Source organism: Xenia sp. Carnegie-2017, unplaced genomic scaffold (genome assembly GCF_021976095.1).
Source record: "Xenia sp. Carnegie-2017 unplaced genomic scaffold, XeniaSp_v1 HiC_scaffold_23, whole genome shotgun sequence".
Lineage (NCBI taxonomy): Eukaryota > Metazoa > Cnidaria > Anthozoa > Malacalcyonacea > Xeniidae > Xenia > Xenia sp. Carnegie-2017.
Window position 1 is genome coordinate 16,572,097 of NW_025813486.1, and position 24,442 is coordinate 16,596,538.

Genomic DNA, 24,442 nt, shown 5'->3' on the forward strand with positions numbered 1-24,442 from the left:
GGGAGGACCGAATGCTTCTGTCGTTCCTCGTCAAGGAGCACGCCTTGCTCTTATGGAACGGGGTCACATGATCTCAGGCTGCAGATTCACCAAGGCAATGAACGCTGCACAAGTGGAAATTGCCATAATGGAAGCTTTTGCTAACAAAATTCCAGCTGGTGTTGATATCGAAATATTAATGTCGATGCACACATCTTTTGTTGTGCCATCTTTGGCTCATGGTCAGATTGGCATTGATGGAGCAATTTTGCAACGGCTCTTTCAGAGTAAACCGGTGTATGTGCGACCAAACAAACAGATCATAATTGAGCATCAGGTATGAGTTTCTGTTGTCCTCCTATCAATGGAACTTGTTCAGTTTATTCATGGTTTAACAGCTGCATCAGCTGTTTTACTTGCACAGGTGTATGTTGATGCACCATTTTCATGCTCTTGATTGGGAAAATGAAATAATTGACGTTATTATACTCATATATAAATTAAATATGCTGTCAATGTAGGAAAATGTGTGCACAAGAAAAAGTCATGATGGTAGGTCATTCTCTTTAATGGAGAAATTTAATTAAATACACATGACAGAAATAGTTTGTGAAGTCCCTCTTATATTTTTAATAAAGATTTACCTGATATGTTTGGTGATGTGCAAATGTCAATAAGATCTACCGATGCCAATCAAGAGCCATTGGCTTTGCCTAAAGATACAGCACTTTCACTGGCTCAAGCAGTGTGCGAATTAGTTCAGAAAAAACGATGTGCAATTTTTTTGACAAAAGTGTTTCTTTACAGGCATAATCAAATCGATATTACGTTAATTATTACATAGCGCTAATTGCTAAATTAATATTTTTAAACGTTAACAAATTCATATGATTTACGATAGTGTTTTTCGTTAAAACCGCTGATTTTTGCACATCGTTTAAAAAAGTGATGTGCAATTGTTCTCATTTTAGCTAAAACGATGTGCAAATTGCCCATTGCACACCGTTAATTCGCACACTGGCCTCAAGAGACAGCACAAGCTTCTTTACAGTCAACCACTGATCTTCATGCAGTTGGTGTACAGGATACATCAGGTTAGTTGCATTAAACATTATGCTGCTACTATTTTCATTGATGAATCACTACAATTTTTTAATGGACAAAAAAGTGCTTGCCATAAAAAAATACATGTTTACTTAAGGACACGTGTAGATGATCTGATTGAAAACTGATTTATTTTAGTCTGTGCTTAACTGTTAGATTTAGAAGCAATTTATTCTGTGTGGTAATAAAGGCTAGTTTTCACTTGAGATATATCATCAAAATTCAGCCACTGTAGTAAATTACTGTACATCGAATTACGTCATATAAAAACCAGCCTTTAGAGGTCTTTTTAAGATCAGATGAATAATAAAGCTTCTATGAAATTTAAGGCCATTAAAGGACTGGAAAAAATTTTCATAAACTGTATTTTGACAGGGGGTAAAAAAATGTATGAATGAAAGTGATTTTTGCCATAGAACATAATAGCATCACCTTAACAATACGTATATGCCTAGTATTTTCTTTTTTATTTTTATGTTTATTGTATGATTAAAGCTATAGTTGGCTATTGTAAACATTTCTTTTTTTCTTGGATTCTGCAACAGTAGTAATTTCTATAACATTTCTCAAAGAATAATGAGCTAAAAACTTATAATGATGATTTTGTTTGGGGGACTACATTTTTCTTCATCCCCTGAAGATTATCAGTTTACAAGACAAACTTTAATCTTAAACCTTAATCTCTAGTTTTAGTCTCCTTTCCCTTTTCTTCATGTTCTTTTCCCCTAGGTTCGGGCTCATTTTCCACCTTTCTCTTTTTCTTAATAATTCTGCTATTCATTGTAGTGTCCCCCCAGTGGAAAAGGCTACACTTTTCATCGTCTGAGATGGATTGACATCTGAAGAATGGTCTTCCCGGATTATCGATACATTGGGAGACCCAGAGGCTGGCAGGATACCCGCATACGCAGAAAGGAAACTTAAATTCTTGCAATACTTTCATTTCGTATGCGTCCATAACTGTAGGGTACTTTTCTTCAGGGCAGAACAATGTGCATACCTCACTCCTGCATTTGACGTAGGCACGTTCGTCCTTACTGGATACGATTCTCTCCAAACTAGCATCGCAGAAACACGGATATTTCTCAAGGGACACCATGATGGTCACGTTTTGCTCTTTCTGTCCTCGGGTTTAATTCGTAAATGAAAACGCAAGTGAAGCAAATGTGCTGCGAGAGCGTTTTCGCCGCTTTTTTTAAAGTGTTGTACTACACATAAATTATCATTTACAGACGCGTGATTTTCTTTGAAGAATAGATTACACTCATACAGTGAAATGCTAAATTCACGTGTAAGATCAACGCTTATTCAAATCGGCAATTTCCATTCAGTCACATTGTCAAACATCTTCCCGAGGGTCCTTATTATTCACTGCATCATTCCCCCTTAATTCCATTCAGTCACATTGTCAAGCATCTTCCCGAGGATCCTTATCATTAACTGCATCGTTTCCCTTAAGATACCGCACTTCAAATAGGCAATTTCCATTCAGTCACATTGTCAGGCATCTTCCCGAGGATCCTTATCATTAACTGCATCGTTTCCCTTAAGATACCGCACTTCAAATAGGCAATTTCCATTCAGTCACATTGTCAGGCATCTTCCCGAGGGTCCTTATCATTAACTGCATCGTTTCCCCCTTAAGATACCGCACTCGTTAATGGATCTTATCTTCACAACCTGACTTTCTTTTCAATTTCTGTTTAATACCGACACATGATGAAACCACAAGACAATATTCAAGGCACACTGTTTAATGGTAATTTTCTTTTCCCAACGCATCCGCTGTGTACTTCAACCACTTGAAACACTAAAAGTGTTTTGTATGTGTTTAGACGATAAAAACTCTGCAAAAAATCAAGACACACAAGTCGCAAAGTCAGAAAGAATGGCATCGTCACCACAGATCTAATAATACACTAGATAGTGCAACGGCTTACATTTCATAAGTAGTGGTTGAAGCCGGGCAAATTTACTTCCGGTGCCCCAAAGTAGTGAGAATCAATATGGCGTTGTATTAGAAAATATCTGGTCAAAGCTGATATCTTGCAATTACTTGCAAGTCACGACGGTTATATAAACTGGTTTACTCTATTAATGAAAAAAATCAATGTGACCATAGTTTTTCAACAAAAAGATAGCAGAATACGCCAATACATCGCCGTAAAATTGATTTCAAGTGTAGCTCGATTTGAAAGCATCAGCAGCGACGAAGGCTTAAGATACTGGAATTTGCACATCTAAATATCGTATCACAGCACAATCTGCCACAAAATGCTCAATCGAACGTCGTAGAATTATCTTCCGATATTTATTGTTAAGTAAAACGAGTTGGAGATAACAGTTTGAAAGATTTTTAACGATTTATATAAAGTATATTGTTCACTGTACATAATTAAATATTGCACTGGATTATTGTGCTAGAAATGCATTTTTCTGGTGTTTCTGGTCGGCAAACGAATATAGCTATGTCAAGATTTGAGTAATTAATACGTTCAGAAATTATTTACAGAAAGAATGTGAAGAGTCTACCTCAAAGAGTCTATGTCTTGCTTGTCTATGTCTTGTCTATGTCTTGCCTATGTCTTGCTTGTCTTGCTTGTCTATGTCTTGCTTGTCTATGTCTTGTCTATGTCTTGCCTATGTCTTGCTTGTCTTGCTTGTCTATGTCATAGAGTCTGTCTTGCTTCTTCGGAATTTGTTTTATATTATGAGTCTACCTCTGTTACACCAAATTGTTTGTGAAGTATAAAATAGCAGGTCACTTGTGAAACTGTTGATACCACAGGTTGATACATTACACTCTGTCCAACACGGGGAAAATATTTACTTGTTGAAGCAAGAAGAGTCACCAGACTTGTAGTATTGACTGTGTTTTACACATATATATAAACAATGTATTGTCATTGTCTAAACCAGTGGGTTATATGGCCACTGCCCACAGTGCTTAATGTACTGTTATGGTAATGTTATGCTACTGTTTTCAACATTTTTATTGTCTTTTTTACCATTCATGCATGTATATGCATATAAAACTTTCTACACATTCTTGTTATTGAAAATATCAAACCTAAATTATTTATTATGAGCAAAATATTTAATTTGTGCTTGTAACGTGTCAATTTCTGACTGATTTTTATAATATGCCTGTTCTATTACAATACATCCATAGATCGAGTATGATATCGCTGTATTTGCCACACGAACTAAGCCACACTATGGCAGATTGTGCTGTGCTATGATATTTAGATGTGCAAATTCCAGTACTTAAGCCTTCGTCGCTGCTGATGTTTTCAAATCGAGCTACACTTGAAATCAATTTTACGGTAATGTATTGGCGTATTCTGCAATTTTTTTCTTAAAAACTATAGTCACAATGATTTATTTCATAAATAGTGCAAAAAAGTTGATGCAACCTCCGCGATTTGCTAATAATTGCGAGATATTAACTTGGACAACATATTTTCTAATACAACGCCATATTGATTCTCACTACTTTGGGGCTCCGGAAGTAAATTTGCCCGGCTTCAACTTGTATGTCAGTAGCACTATCTAGTTAAGTGTATTATTAGATCTGTGATCGTCACAGTCAACGTCTAGCAAATACCCCGAAATTAGTAAGTACGAGTTCTTTCTGTTTATTTCAAATTAGCGAATGTTTTTTATCTTCAACAGAATCTATCTCCTCATTTTCAGAAAAATGTAATCACTGTCGTGATTTTTATACCACGGCTAAATGTGGCCACACTATACATCTGTCCCCTTTAATAGAGTCACGGGGAGAATTCAAATGTAAAATTTGTGGGTTTGTATGCCTTTAAAGATATTTTTATCTCAGGTTGCGTTTCATGTCATTGATTTTTACTTTTGTAGTGTATCGGATGCTGATGTCGATTTAGCTGTTCGCCGATTTTTGATGTAAGTTTGTAATTCATGGGTGCGTTTATACCTTACTGTGTGCTATTATATAAAGTTTAAATATGTGTTTGAGGTATAAACTGTCATATGGAAGCAGCAATTTTATATAGTGGTTCTTATTTCATTCATTCAGAAAACTGTGTACCGAGGGCGTCATGTTCGATGTACAGATTTGACTATGATACCTTACCATATTTTTGTAATGTAAAAGTATAAATAAACGTTTACAAAAGTTGAATGACTCGTTTTTTAAGTTTGTTCATTTTATCTGAAACAAATATTTTAAGCCAATCTTTACAAGTATGTTTTAGTATCTCAAGTCCATTAACGGGTGGGTCGACATCTTCAATGCTTTTCATAAAATCTTTCATAACAGTCTCCTCATCGAAATACAACATCACACGTTCATCGGGCTCCATCATCAAACAATCATGTTTGCGTTGGGAGGGGTGTTGGATCACACAACCATAGCAATTCTTGTTTACTGCGGCATGTATCATTGCAGTAATTTCATCGGCGTAACAGTCTAATAGTTTTTTTCCAGCAAACTTTGACGTTGACTTATTTCATTTTCTTCTTCTAAGCTCAAAGCCGACATTTTTAAGGCTAGATCGATGTCTGCTTTCAATGACATTTATTTTTAAAGAGATAAAATGTAAACCTTTCAATAAAGAGTAAGCTATGAAATGCAATCGACTTGTTATCTGTTGCTGTACCATGGATTGAGAAAGGAAACGGAATTACCGATACTGGAACAATCCAATATGGAGCCATGGCATCCTTTAATTTACATCTGTTTCATTTCCCGTTTATCATATTAGCCTATTACACTCAACTTCCTGCGAGACTCTGTTTCCGGTCAACACGCGTGCGCACCGATCAACTTCCGGGGGAGCTGGAAACTAACTGGCACGGGTAAGAGCTCCGTGACAAAAGTGTGACAAAGCTGCATCTTATCTACTACTCAAACTTAATAGTAGTAGATAACGTGCAGCTTTGTCACACTTTTGTCACAGAGCTCTTACCCGTGCCAGTTAGTTTCCAGGCTTCGAAAGTGAACCAGTGCGCGCGCATGTCAACCGGAAATGGGGGTTAATAAACAAGGCATGGAATTGGATGGCGTGAAAATCGGAACTACGACAAAGCTGCATGCTATTGACAAAGTAACATTAGATCCGTTTCTTTTTCTCAATCGAAGGTAAAAACGGTAGAAAACGAGGTAATTGCATTTTATTATACTTTACCGAAAAGTTTACATTTTATCCCTTGAAACAAATGGAATATAATGTAGACATTGATCAGGCATTAAGAATGAACAAATTGCCTTTGGAGTCAGATTTATTGCAATCTGATATTGAAAATTAAACTATCACACATTGTTCTAAAGGAAATATAAAAACATGTATGAATTTACTGCTTACAAGTTACCACTTCTGTATACATATACGTAAGCCATGTATAAAAATTTTTTTACGACAATTACAAGCGAATTAAAAACTGATTCGATAACGTCTTTGATAAGACGGTCCGTCTCTGAATCCGTAATACTATATGAACAAAAAAGATAAATGACTTTAATTGTAATGAATTAATTTCACCTTAAAAAAAAATCTTTATAGATGTACATACCCACAAATGAGACATTCAAACTAAATGTCCGTCTGACTGAACATCTTCTCGACGGCATTAGCAAGATGTGATACATGGCCACATGATAAGATGCCTTGGCCAAACTTAAATTGAAAAGCCCAGATATATCACAAATTGTTGGTCGCCAATTTTAAAAACTCTTCAGAATGATGCAAACTCCATCTTTTCAACACCACAGCAAGTTGAACAGTTATATGAAGAAAAACAGCCAACAGTCAAAAAGGTTAACAAGCTTTTTATTGCTAGTGTGAGTACTGATGCTGAACGGCAGAGCTTGGATTTCCTAAAAAGATATGTGAAATCATTGGAAAAGAAGGCTCTTGAATGATTTCTGCATTTTTTTAACTGGTAGTGATGTATTGACATCAATTGAAATTACATTTACAACCCTTCATGGCTTTTCACGACGGCATATTGCCCACACATGTGGGCCAACCCTAGAGCTACCAATAATCTATGAATGCTTTGCAGAACTGGCAGAAGAGTTTACAAGCATAATGAGAGGAAGCACATCAGGGTCATTTGACATTGTGTAAAGTTGTTTTTTATTATTTTTCACAATATCAAATAGTTTTGTTTAAACAGAAAGAGAACTGACAGTTTTGAAAAAAATGTTAATGCGTTGTATGGTGTTAACTGAAGAATTTGTCTAACTTCTTCATCCAAGTCGGCATCACTAATATCTGAGAAGCTTTGCTTAATTCCAAAGTCGAATCTTCTCCTGTGTAATGTTCTGGTAGAAATTCCAAGAAAGCTAGCAATGTTCGTCCAGTTCATTCCCGTATCACGAAGTTTCTCAACTTGTTATTTTCTGATATTATAAGCTGGTCTACCTCCAGTACTTATAAGCGTATCAATATCATTGTTTTAGTAAAGTCATGCTAGTATTCATAAAGAACAAAGTTGTGTTGGTCGCCACTTGCTGTATCTAATATCTATTGAAAAATAGATAGCCAGTAACGTAATCAATCAAATTAAAGCATTTGCCATCGAATACGCAATATTTATCTTTTTTAAAAGTTGTCTTCACAATTCTCATAAAGCCGAACAGTTCACGAAACCAATATCGGCGATTGCGTAGCCACGTCATTCATAAGTAAAAAGAAAAAAGATATTTAGCCAATGAAAAGTTCTTGGAAGTGATATCGTAGGTTGCTAAAAAAGTATTATTTGGTTACCGATTTTGAGAGTACCATCACACACTGTAAGATACCATTTTATAATGATGAAAGTGTACCAATTTAGGTTACCGGAAAAATACTTCTCCAGTGTACCGGGAAGGTACTGCCTAGTTAGCCGTGGAGATGTTGCTAGGTGAAAAGACCATGAACTTATTTGTTTATATTTCTTTCAGGAACAAGCCCTTATGAATGAAGTGAAAGCTTTTGCTTACTCAGCATCAATTGTGATGTCACTTAGCTACAATAATGATACCAAAATTGTAAGTTTTACATTTTTATCATTGAAATTATACGGGATGTGATCCTTGAATCCTTGAGGGTTCTTACTTCACCTTATGTCATATTCTGTATTGCGAAGATATTCGCTACAGTTTACCTAAGATGATACAGAATCTGATTTGCATCAAGCTTTTGGTAATGTGGTGAACGACAATCGCAATGGACTAAAAGAGTTTGCTAGTAGTTGTGGTGAGTTTAACTGTTGTGTTATTTGGTTTGGTAGTAAGTTTAAAATTTACGAAGCCCAATATTTTACACGTTCAGATAACAACAAAGCATATCGATTTGTTACGACTACTTGTATTTTCGTAAGTGCCCGGAAATTGATATACGCCATTGATGTTCCCTATTTATAGGATTGAACTTTTTTGGGGAAAATATTTTGACAGATAAAAATTTTAGCTTTTTTTCTCAAGTAAAGCTCATGAAATATGGTGTTTTTTCAAACTATATTATTTTCAGAAGCCTGATTTCTTATGATTTCTACTTTTATCTGCGAAACCTTACCTACTGTGTGTAATACTTATTTTTCTTTAGATACGTATTAAAATATACAATCTTATTAATGATAAAGACGTTCGACGACTTTTCAGAGATTTATTTTCTGTTTTTCAGCCAAGAAACCTCGTTGGAAAATCAGCAAAGGAAATGCTGCAGAAATTATTGGTGTTGTCTTTGGAATTTTAATTTTGCTCGTTTTCATCTTGTGTATGTTCCTTTGGCTAAGGAAGCGCCGCCAGGAAAACGAGGCTTCGTAAGTGGAAGTTGCTTCATCCATTCCATAGCTTATGAGGAATACCTCTTGAAGACATAATTTTATATTTAGAACGAAGCTCTTCGACAATACTGTGGCTAACGAAACTGCAGTTAATGTTGACAAGTAAATTGTAAGTTTTAACATTTCCGCTTTTTCTACTGAGATTCATATGTAAAACACGTTGTGTAATAGTACCATCTGAAGAAAACTCTGTTATTTAACAGCTTATTCACGTTGAAACTTGCACTCACTGAGTGGTGCTTTGAAATCACCGCATAGCTGCTTGGAGACGATACTTTCACTTCACTGATTGCTTGATTTGAAATACTTTATCAAAAATCTTGTCGTTGATGGAGAAATGATTTTGCCATTGATTAGTTAGAATAAGATTTCTGATTTTTCCTATGCAACAGTGCTGCTTGTTTAACGTCACAAGTATTATAAAACAAATGATAGTCGACCGTAAGCAGTTAAACCCCCTGCTCTGTTAGTTATAATGTCAAATTGCTGTGGAATTTGCTAAAAGCTGTTACTAAAATATGCAATAGCAATGTATGACTACCGTGAAATTTTCTTTAACAAATTATTTGATAACATTGTTCCGTTTTGTCACTTACATCATATTCTGTGATGTTTGTATCATCTATATATTAGGAGGATTTGACGCTCATTTTAAAGAAAGTAATTTTTCGTAACGCTTGACGTTTCCAGTTCTGATGCTTTCACGATTGACAATTCAAACTTTTTTATCCTAGCAACAAGTACCGTCCAACAGATACCAAGGAACAATACAAACCGACGACGTCACTATGTTATTATTTAATATTTAACTTTGGACATAAAGCCAAGAATCCACCATTAAGTAACATATACTACTGCAGCACTAACTGCTTTCATTATGATGCTGTCAGTCATGAATTTTTAAAGAAAAATATCTTATCAATGATATTGCGAGGTTTCTTTGAAATTTTATTATGTATCAAGTGACCTGTTGTAATGTATTTTGACGTTGGCTGCGTGTCAGCCTCTTAATGTGGTTTACATAAAGTATCGTATCAACCTTGCATAAATCATATAGTTGTGCCATATAACATGAAGATGATTCTTATTTTAAAACTGGAATCTAATTTTGTATATGATCATTTTATCACATAATATATACGTTTTCGTTTTTGTAAATATCGCGAATTATATATTGTATAATCAATGATACAGTTTACATATTTGATGAACATGTGTCTATTAAAGTTGACATTAACGGTGTCACAGAAAATCTTGCTCTTTAACCACCCACCCCCCCAAGGAAATATATGGTGCATACTGGATATTTGCAGTGGCTTGTTCTTAGGCAACGGCACTAACAAACAGACCGCCATTGGTAAATCCTTTTTTCCTTTCTGCTTCTTACTCTAAATCATTTAAATGTAGTGTGCAGCTAGCTGGTATTCCAGGTCGATGCAATTGTGAATGTGCTTATTCATCGCTTGATTCATGGTCAATGTGTAATTGAAGTGGACAATACTGCGGGGTTGCATGCAAGTTTCTGTTAAAGTGGAAAATTTAAAGTAGGCAAATAATTATAGAAACAGTGATGAACGCACAATGTCTTGATTATGTAAATCAGTAGAAAAACTTGCCTTCTGGCTAACAATGTTGAATGCATAGCTGACTTGTTACGGAATTATTTGTATATTTTGGATATGTGAAACAAGTCAGTTGCTGTCCAAATGCATGTCAACTTTTTGCTCTTCAACGAGTTTTACAACATTCATAGTTTCGATTCACATACATTGTGATGTACAGAGTGTCCTCCTAAAAACAGAGCCGCACAAATGATTATGTGTGCATTAAGATGAAATCTGCATAAGATGATTTAGTCCGCGATAGCTATTTGTTCTTGCCTGGTTCACTTAGTTACACTCTAGTTTGTCCACGTTTGTTGTAAGTTATGGAAAAATATGATTACGTTTTGGTGGCTGCTATAACTAATTAATTGATATCGGTTTAATTTTACCAATGATATGTATATTACATGGTGGTGCATAACCAATATATAGGGAGTGAAAAAATTTGAAGCCTGAAGTAAACAGCTATAATTAGATGCGCCGCCATATTAAACAGTCCCACTCACATAAGAAAAATCTATAGTAAAGAACCACGATAGCAGTAAATTTCGGAGCGCATTGTTCTAATTAACCCTAAAAAACTTTCATCGTGAAAAAAGAAGCATTCTTTTGCGATACTATCTCTCAAATGGCGTCACGCAAATTTTTTGAATAAATCCTTAATAGTACAACTGCTTCCCACAGTTAAATTTTTTAAAGCTAATAAGTACCAATTTTGTCAAAGCATCATAAGAGACGCTTCTCGCAATTTTTCATAGCAGAAATAGACACACTTTGTATTTCAACCTGACCTCGTGAAGTGGGGCTGTTCAATATGGCGGCCTTCCTGCTTTAATTAGTGATACGCAAGCCTGTAGCGTACATATCAATGGATTTTACAAAGCTTTTGCGTACTACATTTGAGAGGAAAATCAATATATGACAGCGCTTTTAACTTGCTTTGCATCTAATACTGTACAAAACCCCATGAAATCCCAGAGGTGCAGAACTGTCAAGTTCATGTGAGCGCTAGTTACCGTATAATCTTATTACCACAATTCCATAGGTGCTTGGGGTCCTGCAGCACGTCTTTTACCTTATCTAAACTCTTTTTCTACGGGTAAATCTTGAAAGAATCAGAATATAATTTGTTGAAAACGTGAAAGGAAAAAAAATACAATCTTTTCTCAAAATTAAAATCTCTTTATAAAGTTTGTGAGCTTTAAGGAGTAATCTTTTTTCAGCATTGTGTGCTAATTTTATTGACAGCAAAAGAGCCACATTCGGTCCATAAGCCCTTTTTCTGGTAATTACCAAGCGAAGGTGTCTCTTATGATTGAAACCTAGGGGATGGTGTTCATCCAGTAGGCTAGGATGCTTTAATCCTTTTTCTTCGAATTTCAAAAAACTTGACTTTGAAACTGACTTTGACTTGCCATTCTTCGATAAATTTTTTAACTTCTGATCGCATTTGTATGATTTATGACTAATTAATTCATCGTCCCACAATTATAAAATGACTTTCGTGTTTTTAAAAATATTCTAATAAGGCCTGGCACGGAGGCCCACCTCCGTCTCTGTCAAGTCTTAATTCCTTGGTTGTTCTTTAAATATCCAGACTTCTGTGGGCTTTATCTACAATATATGAATGCTATATTTCGTTCTTGCATGCATTCTTTTTGCCTATTGGTGCAAAACTTATCCATAATTGGAATTTGATTGTAGCGTAACTTTTACTTGTTAACGGTCTTCACTACATCTGAAAGAAATGATTGTTATCCTCTCGTCAATTTAGGTCTTATTGTTAATTGTTCTTGGTGTTCCTGTAATCTGTGTAATGGTAAATCATTTAGACAAAAGAAAAGTTACGGCGAATACGAATTTATTACATTTTGGCAATGTTAACCAACATTATTAATGTGTCTCTCCATTACAAAACTTAGGGAGCTAAGCGGCTGAAGCCCCTAGCTTCCCACAAGTTAAATTTTACACCTTGTATTGCGATGTTTTTGACTGTCTATAAATCGTGAAAATACACCAGTGATTTCGGTGATAGTATACATAAAATACTGCACGGAAAGTTTTGTTTATATGCTCGTTTAATCCACAACTTGTTTACCAAGTTTCTTTTTCAGTCTAGATACAGAAAATAATGTCTAAAGTGGCTAATAAGCACTTTAATTTCAGTATTTATTTGCGTCTTAATGTGCTTCGTTGTGTCAATAAAATTGTTTTCACTAAATTGCTTATAAACCATACGCGGGTTTCAAAGACGACGTATAAAAAACGTTTACACGATACAAAGTGTATATACAGTGTGCCCTCCCGGCTATCACCATATTAAAATGGTGACTCCTGCACTTGGGTTTTAATCAATATTATATATATATTAAGACTTTTCTACAATTGTGGTATTCATTGTTTAAAATAATTAAGACTGTACGTAGTTAATTTTATCTTTTGTAAAAAAATATCAAAAACTATGCTGGGTGGTCTTGGCCCTGTTGAAGCAGCAGACGCAAACATACAACATCTGATTGACCAGATAAGATTTTGTCGTGCCTTGTCTAGATAAGAATATAATACAATGTTTACTACAAGTGCTTGCTAGTCATATGTAAAAAAGTTGAAAGCTTTTATGAATTTTTTGTGCGAAATACGTTGCTTTTCTATTGAGCATATTGGCTTATAACGTAAGCCTATATTTAGTCGATGCATCTGTCAGTGCTGCCATTAAAAATGACATCCTCGAAGAATCTTATCTTTTCTTTTTAAGGTGCGTTCTTATGCCGAAAAAAGCTGGGGAGAATTTTGATGAATACAAAACACTAATGTACAGAAGTCAAGTTGTAGCAGGCAAAAATTTCTTTGTCAAGGTATATCATTATTAATTTAAATATAGGTAATTATAATATTGTTAATATGTAGCAAAATGACATACACATTGATTAAATCCAAATTTTTTTTAAGATTCATATTGGTGGTGCAAAATATCTTTGCAAAACACAAACTGCATGTCATAACTCTCAACTATACCACTAAATAAGACAAAGGATGACCCAATTGAATACTTTGGAAACTGAGCACAAGGACACTTTTCAGTTTTTGCTGAGTTGACCCGTACAAAATAATTGGTAAAATGACTTGATTTTTTCAGTAGCTACGTGCAATCAAACACAAATTTCATTTTGTAAAATTTTTTTCAAAGCTTATTTACGATATGTAAACTTGGAAAAGTGATAAGTCTCTTTAAAAAAGTGCATGATAACTCGTCAAAACAATGCAATATTATTATTTATTTTTGCTTTTTACTTTAAAAATTCTTATCTCCTTTCAGTAGCGTAGGCAACCCAGCTTTTTACTCCCGCTATGCTAATATGACCGTATGAACAATATACATTTCTAAAGAAACGAGTAATGGTAATCCTTCAATCTTTACATCGCGAGAGTAAATCTGCAGGCTGGCTACGCTACTCATTCCTTTTCAATGTTTCTCGACTGTAATCACCTATCGACAATAAATCTTTTTTATAAAGAGAATATCATAAATCATTTGCTTACTTTCTAATAATTATGTGCGCATAATACCGCTGTCCAACCACTTACATTTTGATCACATCTCTATTTTTTGTAAGTGTGGAATTTCAGTTCTTACATACTTAAAAAATGTCAGAAGCCTGGTAATAGGTTCAAGTGAATGGTGATTTTTTTAATGAGTAAACACATTACAAACTTGCGCTTAATTTTTGTTGTTCTTTTTCTTTTGTCATTTAGCACTAAGACAAAATTTGTACACTACTGATTTCGGTGATAAAGTGCTTCTTTTAACTGATCGACAAAAATATCTTCACCTTGAATGTTTTTCTTTTAATTCCAAGAAATGATACCCCTAGCTGACCGTGCTGTAGATCTGCTTTCAAGAAATTTCAAAACTCAAATTCATACTCAATATTTACAAGATATTTTTTAAATTTGTTCGTCTGACATATACATCACCAGATCACCATCATTTTTGCTCAATTCCAATTTTCGGAATTCAGGTTTTCCACTTTCGAAGAATCCTCTTCCCCCATTCCCTTCCTCATTCTGGTTCAGCTTTTTATCCTTTCCTGTGGGCAGACAGTACTTTGTTATTAAAGATAAAACGCAAATCTTGTCTGTGTTAACGCCAAAATGACAATAAAACATGATACGAGCCAAACTATGATCAGGAAACACGTTAAATTTTTGCGATCACTTGTAACGTTGGAAGCTTTTGCTTTTAAGGATTAAGCATAATTTACTACAGAATCGTCGGAATTGTAGTTACACCGTCACGAATCGTGTATTCTTGGAGTGCAGCCAAAGAGTGTAGCCAAAGTTTTAGACACGAAGACATGAAGTTATAAATAGAGTAAAAGTCATATTGCATAGAGAATAATATTGACCAATGGAATGGCTTAAATAAGCGTTCTTGAACTCCGTTATCGGTCGAACCAGTCGAGCCACCCCGCTTATCAGTCAGCCAGTTAATATAATTCTAGATATGTTTTTATCTACTGATCTGTTTACTTAGGTGGTATTTGTATAAGTTTTATGCATAAAACAGAATTTTGACGATGAAATCCAAACGATCACAGAACGAAAGTTTAATGTTGAAAAAAAATTGTAATCATTAAATTTGATATATAATTTTGAACTATAAACATCAGTCGCTTGACTGATTTGACATACCCTAGATCTGCCCCTGCATTTAATTTGCCTACTGAGTGAACCAAAACAAACTTCCAAAATGTCATTCAAACAAAACAACAGCTTATTACCTCCCCCACCTTCCCTTTATACACAAATGTACGCATTCATCATTTTGCTTTTTCCCTTCTCTATTTTTATATTTAGATGGTCATCGAAGGTGTAGATGATAACAGTTATACTGGTGATATTGCATTGATGATCTGTATCTGACAAATGGATCATGTCCCATCCATCCAGCATACGCTCAACGTAAGTTCAACTTTAAAGTCATTTTAAGTAAATTGTCAAATCTTATGAAGATTTAACAAACATGTACCTTATATCATTGTTGTGTTTTGATGTTAATTATTAAACAAAGGTAAAATTGTTATTAAGAGGACCGTGGAAAGGAATTTTGAGCTTAATTTGTCTTTCATCACAAATATGCAGTCTTGAAGATAATATTTAAAATGTTTGTTTAATTTAAGATCTTTACTTGAATGGGCTCCATGATCATGCCATGCAGTGCATGTCATTTAATGTTTTTCATTTCTGCACTCACTGATTAATTCACTTATGATGAAAATTTTTTGTGTTTTCTTTTCCACTTTATGTATCCAGCTAGAGCGGTTTTCCCGACAGTCCCAAGTAAGTAAATCATCGTTAAATAGAAAATTCGAACATTTTTCGAAAATAAAAACTTTTAATTTTCCACTTACCATTTTTGTGTTAAAATATGGCAACCCGTAAAACATTTAAACTGAGTGACTTCGTTTTTACTTTCGTGAAGTATGAGTAAAATAGATAAACAATAAGAATTGCATCCTTCATATACAACTGGTTGATTATAATATTCAGGAAATGATATTTATTATATTGTCTTCACCAATATAATTATCAAACTTTGTGCTCCAAATCCACATAGTAATGACGTTTGGTTAGTTATTGCTAATTGGCGCATTTTTCTTTATTGAAACCAGCCTAATATAAATACATATAAAACCACCTGATTTGATTCATTTTTGGGTCTCAACTTTGTGGAAAAAAAACAACTTCACATTTCATTCTCCAAATACGCCGTTGATATCTAAAAGGCTATTGTTACAATTGGCTCCTATATTGATTATGACCGTGGTTTTGGGCAATATGTCCTCCTAGCCTGTTTGATTAATTATTAAGCACAGTTTGTACTAAAGGGAAGTGCCAAAGAAAGGAATGATTTCATTTTGTAGCATTTTGACACGAAATTATTGTTGTTATTTTTTATATGTTGGTAATACGAAAGGGAATAACCTTGAGACTTCACTATTCATAGTTTAATAAATTTTTTTGGTACTGTATAATTTAAACTCTGTTCATGTCAAGGCAACAGTAAAGAAAGAAACAATGGTCCACTCTAATGAAAATTTTAATTAAAGTGGCAAATATCTTATTGGCCGTATGTGATTAACGTAGTGCAGCGAAGTAAAATGCATTATCTAACAAATAGGAATGTTACGATGGCTAGCCTCAGCAAGTAATCTATTTAATGAAAAATACAGCGCCAAGTTTCGCAGTAAAATGGGAATACTGACTACTGTTTGTTCTGTATACAGTAACTGTGGTTAAGGCTACCCGCATGTACACACTGTGAACCTATTTTTCAAGCATTCTTTTTAGTTTGCTTGCTTTTTAAAAATTGTAGCACATGTCCAAAAAATCGGGAAAATTCTTGAAGCAGTGTCATAAATTTTCGAGAAACGTTTGCTTTTTGTCTGCATGCACAGACCTGCATTTTTGTCAAGCCTATATTGTAAGCAGTCTTCACATGAAATTTTCTGGATGTTTGCTTTCCTCTACAACAAATACCTTTGCTGGGTTTTTTTGTAAGAAAAGCAAAAATTCTGAATTTGTCACCATAAAAGCAGAGCCAACAATGTGTAGGTGTACATCATTAAAAAAAACAAATGCCAAACCAATTCGTATTTTCTGTTCAGTGTCATGTTTTTGCTTGTTTTATGTTTTATTTCTTAACACCAATATACAAAATTTTTTTGCACAAGGTTCTGCCATTAACATTTGTTCTTCATCAACAACTACCTCAAGCAGCGGATCTATTGTATCTCCTAACTATCCCAGTAGTTATCCTGGAACAAGAACTTGTATCACAACAATCAGCAGACCTCTAAATTACAGAGTTAGATTCATTTTTTCGAACATTAATTTGAAACAAAATAGCAACGGTATGTAATTTGGTGAACGTTACTGCCATATGTTATTAAAAGTAAACTCATCCAAATAATAATTGAGAAAACAAATCACTTTAGCAATTAGTCCGACAATATGTATGGATTCACTTACAATATCTGGGGGAACGTCAAAACAGTTCTGTGGTAACGAAACATCTTTGACATTTGTACCGTCTACAAATGTTGTAACTTTGATCTTGAGGACGAGGGGATTGGCACCGCTTGAAGGATTTTATTTAAAATTTACGAGTTTCTATCGTAAGTATGTCCTTCTTTTGAAAATATAAGGCTTCTGATTACATATATTTTCAGACAGATGCTAAATAAAAGTTTCAAAACAACTGTTAACAAAATCAATATTGAATACAATTGTTTATTCTTTCACTGTTTGAGTTTATAACCAAGGAAAGATTTTTAGTGGAAAAAAGCACTATCAAAACTTGCATGTATTAAGCGGCCCAACAAAAGCCTTTATTCAGGGGACACTTTCAGGGTTATAAATATAATCTCAAACTAACAAAATTCTTAATGATGTAACTTTTACAAAGCGGTTATCTCGATGAAGCAGGTATTGGTGTGTTCCCGAAAAGTGTCCTTTTAAAAGAATTTTAAGTGTAAGTATAAAGCATAAAAGGACTTTTATAAAATTGTAAAATTGATCGAAAAGGTAAATTTTACAATATTATTAGTATTATAATTAACGTTTTGTTTTTAAACTCAAAAGATAATAAAAAATCCGTTGGAGCGTATATAGTATGTTATAATTCTTTTATTGATAAAAACGGTCTGATTAAAAAAAGCACAAAGATTGTGGATGCAAGATATTTCACCTGAGGTGTACACATTTAAGTAATGCGGGGCATGCGTAAATAGTTTAAAGGATGGTTTTTGGTTTTCATTGTACAAACGAGGAGAATTACATAAAGACGTAAGTTTCTTGCTCAAAGATTTTATTGAATAAACATCAAGAAATCCATTTTCCAGATGCGCACGATTATATAAACTGTTTCTCAATTTTGTTTTCCCTTTTGAAAAATTAATTAACAGCTACCTTTTCATTCAAAATTACTTTTTTATTGTGTGAATACATAAACTAGATATTAAATTTTAAAAGACAAAACAAAAATTCTCAATGTATATATATTTTGTAACAAAAGTACTGCAATGAATATTTTGTTATCTTTAATTTTACTTTTTCTATTTTTAGATTTTAATTGTTCATTTGAGAAAGACTTGTGCAAAATCTTCACTATCGGAAACTGGTCCAGAGTAAATGGGAAAGTTGTTCAAAATGGTCCAGTTATCGATCATACTCTAAAAAACTTATCAGGTATATTTTTTATAATATCAGTTTAGATATGCCTGGTGTAAATTACATAGCGAGCGGTGCAGTAAAAATGGACAGTAACAAACTGTTTACTAGGCAAATATTTCTTATTTTTGTAAATCATCATATACACCTCTTATAATAATATTGTATATAATCTTATGATATATATGATACATTGCAACGTGCATATTATTTATTGTATTGCTGACTACTCTTAATTTTAAATATTCATTGTACATTTGAAAACAATTGGTGCAATTTTACAAAGATTGGGGATTGGAAGCGAGTCATGGGATCAAACTTGGGCAACTGCTCGATAGAGGATCATACAATTGGCAACAGCAGTGGTAAGTATGCTGTTTTGTATTGCATTGTTAATTATTATAACGCAAAGAAATTACATTTTACTCTACACTTAATTAAACTGATAACATTTCTGCGATATTTAACTTGCCTATGTAAATTTGATTTGAACTAGATGTTTTTTATTGAAAATAGATTTCGTCATAAAATAGTCTGTAACCAACAGTGAGAAACAAAAAACATTGTCTTTTAAGTTGGGTTGGTGTTCTGGTTTTAAACAATTCTTTTAAGAACGTTTATGGTATTATTTTGACCATTCGTCAACATATTCTATTTTTACAACAATTTTTACATTTGTCACCTCGACAAAGTGTCTACTATAATAACAAGTAATCCAGGAAAATCTTAAATTTTCACTCAGGTCATTTTGTGATCTTGGAAACATCTATCTTTGAAAATGTGAAAAATGGAATCATTAAAAGAAACCTTACTGCAAACGGAAGGTTAGCACGTTTGAATTTTTGGTATCAAAGCTACGGACATACATCAAATATTTTAAAGATTTTTGTATTGGTTAATGGACGAAAGCTTCTGTTATGGAACAGCACGTTGGGTACAACAACTTCTTTGGAAAAAGGAAACACAACAATTTATTTAAACTATAATGGTTTCTCTGTAAGTCACAAATATATTGTAGAAGGTTTGATGAATTTAATATGTAGTGCATTAAGGTTAACAAATATATTGCATGTGATTCTCTTGAATCATTTTACAGATAATTTTTGAAGCTATGGTAAATTCATATCCTGGTTATATTTCCTTGGATGATATTCTTGTTGATATTGGTGAAAGCAACAGACCTGGTGAGGTTTTAATTTATCATTACAATTTTGTGAAATTTACATGCCAAATTAAGAGCTTCAATAGCTAGGTGGATATTTTAGTACCTACCTTGTGTTGATAGTATTAAATAAATATGGAGTAAATATAACTGTTCAATTTTCTTTTCATTTGTATTTCCTGATTTTTAAGGATTTGCTTGCGTAATCAAAAAAGTCCTTTATGTTGTCGTAGCGTGGATAGGATAGAAAATAAACTCGATGAGGTAAAAAAAAGTGTGACAGTGCAACGAGCATTTCGCCGTTCCTGTTTGTCATTATTGAATGTTTTTCTGGAAAAGAACAGTACTCGTTTTAGAAAATATAGGCAAATAGCATCAGGGAATCTGTAAGAAAACATTTGCTTTTTAATTTAAATATTAAAACGTTTTCAAAGGCAACAATATGAAATGACTTAGGAGCATGGCATAGCCTTACTTAGATATTGTGTAATTTGTGTTACCATTTTTTAAATAGCATTCTTGTTTTTTAAAATTTAAATGTTTTTTAGAAGATAGATGACACCAGTGTTTGATACACTAGTGAAACAAAAATGACATGGGCAGTAACCATAAATGAATGTTATGTCAACAATACATTTTGGCAAAAACTTGATATGCTGTTGTGTTTTGTTACCAAATATTTTGCATCCCCCCAACCCATATGATTATAATAATACTGCTATTTTGTAATGGTCAATCATAAAAAAGCAAAGCCTTGCGCACTCATCGAGTGAATATTTTTCTATATATAATATCTACAGAAAACATATTTTTAAATGTTAAATGGTAGTTATCTTCAGGCACATAAGTTTGTTGTTGTATTGTAAAGCAAGAACTTTTGATCAAATTTAAATTTAGAGAGTTATTGTTCAAAACATAACATTTTACATGTCACCATAAAGAAGTTTTTGTTCAAAACAGGTGACTGTAGCTTTGAAAATGGGATAAGCAACTCAAAATGTCTGTGGAGAAATGTTGGTTATCCGCTTGATAAATATAACTGGATTGTCCATTGTGGTTCTACACCATACTACGGCACTGGTCCTAGTTTTGACAGAAAAGGATCCACTACAGGTGTGTGCTGCTATCATTAAAGGACACATGCAACATAAAATTCGGATTCTTGTTTTTGTACTTTACATGAAGGTATAGCTCCAACTAATAGTTCACCAAAGTTTGAGACTCAAAGGATAAATATTTTTGAAGATATGGAGGTTTAAAGTTGATGCTTTACTGATAACGTATTGAAAATGCCCGACGAACTAACGACGGCTACCGATTGGAAAAAGTTCGTTGTGACGTAATAGTTGACATTAGCTAAACGCGGTCAATTGCGCGCTTCGTTCAAAATATATTGGTAACTTCTTAACAACACGACAATTTAGCATTGAAAATATGGTTTATTGTGCTGCATTTAATTGTAAAAACGGTTCTTCTAAGAACCACGAAACGCAGCAAAAGATTTCTTTTTTTTCGTTTCCCGAAAACAAGCGCATGCGAGATATTTGGATTGAAAAGATCCGACGCAAAAATTAGAAGCCAACAAAGAGCTCAAAATTGTGTTCGCAACATTTCGAGAGTTCGTGCTTCGTGCAAAATTTTGAAGCGATGCAATCAGTAGGATGGACAGCAGGACGGCTTCGCCTTAAGAAGGATGCTGTACCCGCGATTTTTGAATACTCTGTGGAACCCACAAGTGTAGCATCTAAAAGGCAGCAGCCAACAAATGTTAGAACTGCATTTGAGAAGAGACGAAGGCAAGAGGTGAATAGTATAGTTATAGTTAGCAATATTTGTTTACATTTATCAAAAACTAAGCTATATAGCATTACCAAATTGAAGAAAATTTTATAATTTTAGATTATTGACGACGTTCTTGCAGAACATGACGACTTTCTTGTAGACGACGACCACGATGTGTCGACATCGGCTCGAAGTGTTTGTGCGTTTTACCTCAAAGGAAGTTTGTCTAAGAAGAAAGATGTCAAAATATATGTAGACAGCGAAACGCAAACATATACAGTGGTAACTAATTCAGACTAATGTCGTTTGATCTTTTCTGTGTTATTTTAACTCATAGAAAATTCCTTAACGTACCTTAGAAGCGCAATGTGAAATGCCAAGCAGCCATAACAATCCGTCCGCAAAAACACGTAAGGTCAAGAACCACTCAAACAAAAGTGCCAAATATGATAAGTAGAGGTATAGGCTTTCCATTTCGGCCGTTTGATTTTTGTGAAAAATCCAGCAATACGATAATTTTATGCTAAGGTACGGAGGTTGAGTTCAATTTCACAGACGACGTCATGTGAAATTGAACATTTTGAGGATAGCGCTGTATGGTCTGATACAGAAAGCACGTCGACGATGAGCATTAGCTACAATGGATCAGACTCTCAATGTTCAAATGGGTAAAACAATGGGACTTTGGGAAAAACAATGAAGCATCAATAAAATGCAACTAACCATTAAACATTTCCAATTCTGTGAATGTATTCATCTTCGCTTTCCGATGACGAAGAATTGTCATTACTATGACCACCTTGCGCGTTGGCCAAAGGCTCAAACATGTAAGGTTGTACCTCATTGTTATTGACGACAATATCATAATCGGCTTCTTCTTCAGAAGAATCCATTAATTTTTGTTAAATAAAAAACAGTAATAGCAAACTACCGAAAGCCGTGCAAGTCATAGAACGATATAAGAACGAAGCTTGTTTATGTCAACTATTACGTCACTCTCTCCCAGTTCCCAGACTTAAACAATCTCACGGCGTTTTAGCAATGGTCATCGAATATCGTGTTTTTACCGATTATAACCCTAAATATCCTTTTAAATATTTTGCGGACGACTTTGAAACTTGGTACGTCTTATTTTCACGCTATAGGCATTACAATAAAATAAAGTTGTCTTCTAGCTTGCATGTGTCCTTTAAATCAATTTTTTCCTTTCCTAAATATTATCTTTCTATCTTGTATTGCATGGTTTGTATTAATTTGAACATTAGAAATGGATAATGTCGTGGAGATGGCTTTGTTTGACAAAAATGTTTACAGAATATTAGCCAAATAGAGTAAAATAGAAATAATAGAAATTTATAATTGCTTGATACATAGTTCGCATTAGACACAATCTCATTGAATGTACATTTTATGTCTAAATAGGAAAATACATTTATATGAGGGGAAACTACGGAAGTATAGGTTCTAAAAGCTGGCTGGTTAGCAACTACTTTAATACATCAAGAAAATGTTTCACATTTTGGTATTATATGTATGGATCAACTGTTGGTTCCCTCAATATATACGAACAAACTATGGGAAAAGAAATGAAGCCTTTGTGGACTGTAACTGTTAACAGAGGAAATTTTTGGCTCCAAGGTCAATTAACAATCAACTTTACCATTGGATCAAAAATTAGGGTAAGAATTGCATAAAAAATTAAAAGTATTAAGATATTAGTGTTTATTGCAGTAGGAAATACAGCAAAAAATCCATGCATCTTTATAAAAATGCTATTATAAAATTTTAAAGAATACATTTTTTTATCGATTAGCTATTGAAAACTATTTTCTACTACACTAAAATATCCACTCTTTGTTAAGGGGGTGGGGTCCACATAGCTGTTTTAAGAAAATTCATTGTTCGTATGATGACGATGCTTAGTTTTTGAGATATTGCGTTCTTAATTGCTGCAGGGGGTAGTGACTTTTACATCTATATGTACTGAAATGCAATATGCTAAGCCCTTGTAGGTCTAAATGTGGTAAATTTACCATCTTTAGATAATTGTTGAAGGAGTTCGAGGATGGAGTAGTTCCAGTGACATTGCTCTTGATGATTTCAAATTTTTGGATGGAGCCTGTGATATACTTCCGCTAACTGCCAAACCTCCACGTGAGTGATGTAAACATTTTATAACGCAATATTTAAAGTGCAACTCCCGTGAAATTTAACCTCCTCTTTTTTCGCCAAATACAAATTATACATTAAAAGAAACTTTTTGATATTTATTTGAGTATCTTCTGTTAGGTATAACATCTAAATCCTTAGCTAAACATCGGCACAGGATACAAATTTTTACAAATGAGTCGTGACGTCATAAGATGTACGCGTCTCTCTTGTGTATTATGGCTTTATATACAAATTGCAAGACCGACGATCTTTTTTATCAAACCCTAAGGCAGAAAATGGGCTGCAATCCAAGAAATTTTACAAAAGTCTTAAAAAGACAATTATCTGAACAACTATGAGCAAAAAATTTCTGAAGTACGCAACTTTTTTAGAAAAATTCTCAACAGACTGGCTGACACGGATGACAGTAATGTTGATGTAATGATGTTGAATTGTGATGTTTGCGGCTCGGCTTCGTTCGATTGAGTGCCAAACAAACACAACCTTGAACCTTTAGGAAAATGACGTAATTCCCGATAGTACAGATCAAACGCTATCGGTTAATTTTGAGTATTAACGAAACAATCATAAAAATGTCATAATACTGTGACGATTTTTTCAG

General features: G+C 33.9%; 1 protein-coding gene and 5 long non-coding RNA genes across 6 annotated transcripts; 5 read left to right on the forward strand and 1 right to left on the reverse strand.

Moving 5' to 3' along the window:
* Window positions 1–949: 949 nt before the first annotated feature.
* On the forward strand, window positions 950–3,017 carry LOC124448282. The gene is made up of 3 exons (XR_006948999.1): window positions 950–1,073; window positions 1,870–2,842; window positions 2,919–3,017. It is a non-coding gene; the product is annotated as an uncharacterized LOC124448282 (long non-coding RNA).
* A 1,133-nt stretch (window positions 3,018–4,150) lies between these two features.
* Window positions 4,151–5,239, forward strand: LOC124448777. Its single transcript, XR_006949246.1, has 4 exons — window positions 4,151–4,700; window positions 4,780–4,888; window positions 4,957–5,001; window positions 5,135–5,239. It is a non-coding gene; the product is annotated as an uncharacterized LOC124448777 (long non-coding RNA).
* Window positions 5,240–8,218: 2,979 nt separating this feature from the next.
* On the forward strand, window positions 8,219–10,094 carry LOC124448922. The gene is made up of 4 exons (XR_006949324.1): window positions 8,219–8,300; window positions 8,727–8,865; window positions 8,938–8,998; window positions 9,624–10,094. It is a non-coding gene; the product is annotated as an uncharacterized LOC124448922 (long non-coding RNA).
* A 5,255-nt stretch (window positions 10,095–15,349) lies between these two features.
* LOC124447818 lies at window positions 15,350–17,404 on the forward strand. Its single transcript, XR_006948839.1, has 3 exons — window positions 15,350–15,455; window positions 15,807–15,833; window positions 17,228–17,404. It is a non-coding gene; the product is annotated as an uncharacterized LOC124447818 (long non-coding RNA).
* Window positions 17,405–20,954: 3,550 nt separating this feature from the next.
* LOC124449261 (MAM and LDL-receptor class A domain-containing protein 1-like) lies at window positions 20,955–23,831 on the forward strand. The gene is made up of 3 exons (XM_047000200.1): window positions 20,955–21,000; window positions 23,092–23,348; window positions 23,712–23,831. The coding sequence occupies exons 2-3, from the start codon at window positions 23,106–23,108 to the stop codon at window positions 23,829–23,831; spliced, it is 363 nt and encodes a 120-aa protein (XP_046856156.1). The 5' UTR covers window positions 20,955–21,000; window positions 23,092–23,105.
* Window positions 21,512–22,128, reverse strand: LOC124448570. The gene is made up of 3 exons (XR_006949152.1): window positions 22,024–22,128; window positions 21,759–21,895; window positions 21,512–21,631 (listed from the first exon to the last, which is right to left on the reverse strand). It is a non-coding gene; the product is annotated as an uncharacterized LOC124448570 (long non-coding RNA).
* Window positions 23,832–24,442: the final 611 nt, after the last annotated feature.